Genomic DNA, 7,913 nt, shown 5'->3' with positions numbered 1-7,913 from the left:
TAAACATATGGAAAATTCATGTTATCTATAAGAAGATTCTATACCTACTTTTCCTTTTTTTAAATAAAAATTGAATTTCCAAGAATCACCTCATTTAAATAGCAAATTGAAAGCATTCTTGCATTTAAGCATTCAAGGGAATTGTACAACATGGAACAAGTCCAAAGCAAAGAGACAGCAAAATCTGTTTGTGGAACCAAAGCCAGAGTCCAACAGTCAACATTTGCATTCTTTTGTGCTGCAAACCCCATATTTTTTTCTAGTAATAAAGACTTATTTCCTCTTCTTCCATCCTTCTTAGAAGTGCTAAATATTTAATCATCCTTTGTAAAAGCTTTCACTGTCTAAAGATGTAAATTAATTATCACCACTTTGCATAATTGGCTCACAATAGTTTAGTTCAGTTAAAAACTGGGGGAAGAGAGGAAGAAGTTTATGTATGTCCCATGTTTATAATTTTAGGATCACTAAAGAGTTCTACTAGGGGAAAGAATTATATATATATATATAATCTATATATAGGTTATAATTTTAGATTATCTACACTCTAGATTATATCTAGATTTTATATAATCTATATATAGATTATATATATGTGCTCTCATGCATCTACTAGATATACTAGAATAATTTGCAGTTGTGTACATGTATAAACAAACATTTGTGCTTGGGCTTTCTTTCACTGATCTCTGTCAGTTTTTCACTTTCAATGTTCGATTGTCTCAGGACTTCATCCTGAACTTCTTTCTTACTCCAAGTATAAAACTTAGTAGTCTCGTCCAAGTTCAAACCTTTTGATTCTTCTTGACACTGGTAACAACTTCTTTAGACTGGTAGCTCTGAAATTTTCATCAGTGCTATTTTCACAATATAGCTAGACTCTCACCAACTCTTTTTACCCTAAATCTCTGATCTCTTGCCAGTATTTGATAGCTTTGTACCTGGTCTCACTGCTTTTGACCTTGTTTTCCTTCAGTCTATTCATCACAGCCAGAATGCTCTTATTAAAACAAAAGTCAGATTATGTCTCTTCTTTGCACAGAACTCTTCAGTGGTTTTTCTATCTTACTTAGAATATAATTTCTTGCCTTAGAAAGTTATTTGTGCTATGTTCTGTCTCACCCTCCACACCCACTTTCTCATTAATTTTCTTTTTTTAAGACTTATTTATTTATGCATACAGAGCTGGGATATAGGCCAGAGGTGCAGGGGCAGTGAGAGGATTTACCAGAGACAGAGTAGGGAGCATGACAGACAGATTGATGAAATACACTGTTGAAGGAAGCACTGGGCGAGACAGGAGAGGTCTGATTTGCCATTTGTCAGCTCCTGGGCCAGGCATTGAACTCACACTGAAGCAGCTGAGGCTAGCTTGCAATGCTGTATTTTAACCCGTTGCACCACCAGGGAGGCCCCTCATTAATTTTCTCACATCAATTCCTTTTTCTCTTGCTTATTCCATCTAAGAATTCTTGCTATTACTTACTTGATTACCTTTGGGATTTCTTACCTCAGGATCTCCTGTTTATTTTCACTGGAATGTCCTTTCCCTAGATTTACAATGACTCCTTTCTTCACAAATATTTGCTCAAAGTGAAATTTACCTAATCTTAAATTGCATAGTTGCAACAATTCTGTTTTCTGCTTTATTTCACTTTATTCTAGGAATAGCTTTGTTTAGTGTCTATGCTCCATACTGTACTTTGTAGCCTCAGTCTTGAAATAGTGCCCTGAACAAGAGAGATTAAGGCCTTACTCCAAAGAAAAGGATTTGACTAAAATATGCATGAGCTTAAATCCATGGCCATTCTTTTTAAGATAGCCTTTTTAAGATGTACTATGAATCTGAAAAGATTGAAATTATTTCAGATTAGTTTTCTCATTGTTAAAATACATTAGTTAGCACCTATATTTTTGCCTGTTAGGGAAGATTATTTTTTGATAGCCCTTTACCTCTTAGCTATTACTAACAGCCTGATTTGATTCAGGTATATTAGAGGGTTGCAACTTGTTGTTGAATTTCTAATTTTAAAGGTACATGTGTTTGTACTCATGCATGTTGATATACCTACAGAACTATACAGATAACATATGATTAAATTCATCTGCAAAAATATCATTTTCTAATAAATTTTAACTGATATACCTATAGAACTATACAGATAACATACGGTTAAATTCATCTGCAAAAATACCATTTTCTAATAAGTTTTCGTTGATAAAGCAATTAGCAATAGCTCAAATGTGTAAATATAATGTTTAAATAAACTGAGCTCTTACTTAAAAGTATAGGTTGCAGTTTTTGAAATAATAAATGGATTACTTTCTAAAGAGAAGAAAACTTCTATTTGTCATATGGCAAATTGTAGTTTTTCTTATTTAGAATAGGTTCTTACTTGGATTAAAATACCTATCAGTTGACTTTATAACTGATTACAAGGTGATTATTTATATTTATTAGTTATTAATTGTAATAGACACTATACATTTAAAAATGAAGTTTGTATTCCTAGGATTAATTTGTTTTAACAATGCCAAGGCTAAATAAACTATTCCTTGTTGGAGGAGCTAAAATGTAGTTGATTTCCATGGGTATGGGTTATATACCCCAATCAGCATTTCTTACTGTTTGCTTATTATAAATGATATGTGTGCTGTCATTGGCAATCCAAATAATATTTACTTAGGGCACGAGCTTTCAAGGGGAGATGAAAACGTGTTCTCAAATAACTGTCTTAATTGTTTTGAAGACATTTTCCTGAGTTTTTACAGAGCTAACAGAGTTTTATTAAAAGAAGTGTTACTTTGCCATTTATCTTCTGTTGTGATACTAATATTTTGTTTAATCTGTTGGGTTTTTGCAGGAATCTTCTGTAGCTTCCCTGTTGTGTCAGTGAAAACTAAATCACATCTGTTAATTTCACTGAACAGGACACGTGAAAATTGCCACACATGTCACAGTATACTGAAAAAGAGCTAACAGGTAAGCTAGGTGCCTATCACTATATTGAAGGGTTTGTATTTTTCCCTCCAGATACCGTGAGTACCACACATGTGATTATGGTCTTACCAAAGGCCATTTGTAGTTTATACATTGAATATTTATAAAGTTTAGTTTCTGATTTTGATAATAAAAATAAGTATAAATAGAAATTCTTCTATATTCTTCCCCCAGCCCCTTTGCTTCTATTGAGCTTTCCATTTTGGACACTATTCCGTTGAAGTAATTATTAGGGTTACTGGAGTCATACTATTGGATTTTTATACAACAATTTATTTAAGTACTTCCTTTTAACCATGATTTTTTGACCATGAAGATAAAATATGTTTTTTCATAAGGTTGAGAATTAAGTACCTAATGTGACACTTGATATTATGTTACAAATGTTTTTCTTTTAGGACTTGAAAGTAATTTTATTTCTTAATTTAACTCAAAACAAAAATATGTTAACTATTTCCTGTATTGACTATTCTATATTCTGTAGGACAATTTTTTGTTTAGCTCCTATATAGCATATATAAAGAGTAATTGACTAAGCAAATTTAATGTATATGTAAAATATTAATCCCATTTAGTAGTAAGATGCTACTGTTTACCACAATATGTCCCTTGGTCATCAAAATTAATATTCAAGTAACTGATGGGATTTCTTGCCATTATTGTACTATTTGTAGTTTGGAAGATGGGGTAGCATGTGTTTGTCTGACATTATTTTCGGTTGAAAAATTTCATCTCACCCTAATATTTGTAATATATTTTTTGTCATTTGTTTTGCTCTTTATGAAAGTGTATAACCTAGAAAGAAGTGTCTTCTTACCTTAGACATTATTATATTTTTTATGTAATTGGAGATTGGTTTTATGGGCTAGTTATTAAGCATTTATATTGATGTATAAAGTGCTATATTTAAATTATTCAGGGGTTCATTCTCCAATCCTTACTAAGCTATTTCTGAAGTATCTTTGAGAAATCAAACTTTTAAGAGATTTTGGGAAGGAATAAATAGGCCATATGATTCTTATAACTTAATATATCATGTTAATTTTTTTTTTTAAGATTTATTTATTCATACAGAACTGGGGTACAGGCCAGAGATGTGGAGGGTGAGAGGATTCACCAGGAACAGAGTGGGGAGCAGAACAGGCAGACTGGGGAAGTACACTGCTGAGGGGAGCAGCGGGCGGGTCAGCAGAGGTCTGCCTTGCCAGCCATGTGGATCTCCTTGGGGAGATAGAACTCATGCGGAAATGGCTTAAGCTTCTTAGTGCAGTGCTTTAACCCGCTGCTCCACCAGGGAGGGCCCTATAGTGTTAATTTTTAAGTAGTAGTGAGGTGCACTTGATATTCAGTAACTTATAATTTGGCAAATAGAAACATGTTTGTTGAAACATCCTACTCCCCCTCTATCCCACCTTGCTGGTTACTAGAGTAAAAGTCATTGCTTGCCTTTCATTGTTTTTAGCTATGGATCAAGAATCTGGCAAGGCTGCCTGGCCCAAACCAGCAGGGGGCTATCAGACAATTACAGGAAGAAGATATGGAAGAAGACATGCTTATGTCAGTTTTAAACCATGTATGACCAGGCATGAAAGAAGCTTGGGTCGGGCTGGTGATGACTATGAAGTGTTGGAATTAGATGATGTTCCAAAGGAAAATTCCTCAGGTATGCTGCATAGAATTACTGGAAAGCTATTGACCAAGTAGGAACTAATCTCATGATATTTGGAGTTGCTAGTGGGTTTTATGTATGTATGAGAATAAATGCTCTACATTTTCTGTCAAGAAATTGTTTTGAAATATTCATTGAATTGAATGTGAATAGTTTATACTTTCATACTTAGAAAAAATAGAACATGGCCAGTAATGGTGTGGCATTGATTACATTGTCACTTCCTTTTCATCTGTCAGTGAAAAAAAAGACTTTTAAATGTAAACTGAGTCTATTTTTCTCTGCCTATTATGATTAAATTATTTTTGCTTTAATTGTATCTCTAAATAATTTAGCTTGGCTAATTTGAGCTGAAATTTTATAAAATACAAATGTCAGATTATGCTTTAATTAATTAATTTTTAAAAATTATTTAGTGGCTTAAGGAAATATTTAGCAGTTATCTGTGTACTATAATTACACATTGGGGCTGGAATGTTATCTTCTCTCAACTTGAACAAACTCGATAATTCTAGGTTATTTAATTTATACAATAGATAAGATTTTACTCTTGTAGCAGAATGCTGACAAACTGGCAAGGGTAATCAAAATGTTGACCTTTTTTTTTTTTTTTGTCAGAGAAATAACATTTAAATTTAACTTATTACAAATTTATAGCAACAAGCCATTTTCAGAATAGAAATATATATATATAAAATTAGAGACAGGTACAGTCTCTTGAATTGACATCAATCAAAAGATAAGAGAATCTCACTTTCGTTAGATCTGCAACCTGTTCTTATTTCTATCATAAGTATTTTTGAAGTTACTTTACCTGTATGGAATGAAAGAAGTTAAGCTTGAAGTACATGTTTCAACAACAGGGAGGGCAGATTGCTTACCCTCTAACTTCAAGTATGCTTCTCATTGTGTAACCTCTTATTAGCCTCTCCTTTCAGTGTCTTTTGCAGAATGTTTGAGGATTTAGGTGAAAAACTTGCAAGAAACATCTGAGGGAGAAGATACTGAGAGGTTGGTTATACAATGGCTTAACTGAGCTCATAGGGTAGCCTCTCTGCCCTCCCAATTTAGTTAAGGGTCATAGAAGTACCTGCTTTTTTTCACTTTTACTCTTTTTTTTTCTTTTCACTTTTTACTCTTTTTATTCACTTTTACTCTCCTAAGAAATAAATGGTATAACTTCCACTTAAATAGTCACTAGTAAAAAAAAAATTATTTAAATGAATTCCTCCAAGTATGTTTTCTTTTTTCTGTGAAGGTTCCAGTCCAGAGGATCAAGATCATTCTTTACCCAACGACTCCTTGTTTGAAAAAAATGAAACAGAAATCCCTGTTTGTGACACAGCATTAAGTCAGACTACTGAGAACAGTGCACCCTTTGCTGCAGTACCTCATAGCGAGGGAGGCAGGGAGACCTTAGGAAGCAGTATGAATCTTCATAATCACTTTGAGGGAGAATATACGCCAGGAGCTTATCATGCTTCAAGTATCCAAAATGGAATTGCAGTGGTTCCTACTGACTCTTATGATCCAGCTGGAAGACAGGTGGAGGATATTAACCATCTTCAACTTTCTGCAGAAATTGTGGAAGGTGATAGATATCAGGAAGCACTGGGCAATACAATGTTTGGATTAGAAAATGGAGAGGCGGAGGCATATGCTGATCTTTCACAGGCAGTTCCTTCTTTTAATGCTAATGTAAGAGGTGAATTTCAAGAGTTAGATTCAGCACCTTTAGTAAAAAGTACTACTGGTGAAACTGAGTTTGTCCATCAGAAGAATCAGGAATTTCAGAGGTCCTCTTCTGAAGATGAAATTGTTAGAAAGAAACAACAAAATGCTACCAAGGAGAACCAGAAAGGAAATTCAACTGTAGATTCAACCTGTACTTCAGGGCATATTAACCGTGAACAAAATACCAGAGATAGGGACAAGAACCAGGGAAGTTCTCCTGAACAGGTAGTGAGACCAAAAGTTAGAAAAGTGATAAGTTCAAGTCAAGTGGACCAAGAAACAGGTTTTAATAGGCATGAAGCCAAACAAAGAAGTGTTCAACGGTGGAGAGAGGCTTTGGAAGTTGAGGAAAATGGCTCAGATGACCTCCTAATAAAGTGTGATGACTATGATGGAGAACATGACTGTATGTTCTTGGATCCACCTTATTCAAGAGTTACACCAAGGGAAACAGCCAACCAAATGCCATCAGAAGGTGGTGCCATAGCAGGAAGGCAAGAAGTTGTGGATAACACCTTTTGGAATGGGTGTGGAGATTATTACCAACTCTATGACAAAGATGAAGATAGGTAAGGGCTCCTGCAGTGTTTTGTCAGATTGTTTAGCAAGCAGAGTAATTTACTGCTAGTGCCATAAGGTTTGACGGATGGGTTCTCTGACATAGGAAATTAGTTGTTTTAACCTGTCAAATATTCTTATTTACTGAGTGCTGATAATACATGCAAACTACTGGTTATTTTTTTCACAGAAACTTTTGAGGTATTTGAAGAGTTTATAGAAATCACACATTCAGATAATGATTATTTATAAAAGGACAGTGTTACTATTAATTAATGAAATATAAGGTAAGCATCTGTTATATTTTTAACATTCTATGTTGAGGCAGTTCTCCTATCCTGCCTGTGGCTGTGAGGCCACTTTTCTTTTTTTTTCCCCCTTCCCTAATAAAGCTGCCTTTTTAAAAAACAAAGAACAAATCCATGTTAACTCACAGAAAATTCTTGTAGGTAACCTTATGTTAACTTTTCTAATATTTATTAATACTACCTGTTTTCCTTTTTGCTGTTTTCTCTATGGCTGAGTTTACTTTTAATTATCTTAATTTAACATTTAATATTTATCAACAAATTTATATATAAATTATTATTTCCCCCATTTATGGCTGCACAAACTAGCACACAAAAGAGTTAAATAGCTTCCTGTGGTCACAAATCTTAGTAAATGGTGTGAAGAATTGAACTATCTACATAGTGCTTAGCTCCTACTTTTTTACAATTTTCAAGACAACATAAAACTTCTATTACTATAAATATTCCTCTTACAAACTTAGTTTCATTTTTGTCCAAAACTGAAAGAAAGGAGAAATACATTTTTTTCCTACCAATTGCTGAGTTATCATAAACCCACAATTCAGATATTCACATACCTTCTTAAGGCTAGTTGTAATCCTCATAATGCTCAATTATAGTATAATTTCAAGATTTTATTATCTTGTAGAAATAATTGTTT

General features: G+C 33.6%; 1 protein-coding gene across 1 annotated transcript in view; it reads left to right on the top strand.

Annotated features, from left to right (window-relative positions):
• The window catches only part of PJA2 (praja ring finger 2, E3 ubiquitin protein ligase), a 68,519-nt gene that overhangs the window by 17,363 nt on the left and 43,243 nt on the right, over window positions 1–7,913 (top strand). The window contains exons 2-4 of the mRNA XM_004678364.2: window positions 2,865–2,983; window positions 4,464–4,664; window positions 5,929–6,973. Of these exons, the coding sequence (XP_004678421.1) occupies window positions 2,953–2,983; window positions 4,464–4,664; window positions 5,929–6,973 (1,277 nt within the window). The 5' untranslated portion in view covers window positions 2,865–2,952. The remainder of the gene's footprint in view (window positions 1–2,864; window positions 2,984–4,463; window positions 4,665–5,928; window positions 6,974–7,913) is intronic.

Source organism: Condylura cristata, unplaced genomic scaffold (assembly GCF_000260355.1).
Source record: "Condylura cristata isolate star-nosed mole 26May11 unplaced genomic scaffold, ConCri1.0 scaffold00007, whole genome shotgun sequence".
Lineage (NCBI taxonomy): Eukaryota > Metazoa > Chordata > Mammalia > Eulipotyphla > Talpidae > Condylura > Condylura cristata.
This window is presented reverse-complemented; position numbering and strand designations above follow the sequence as displayed.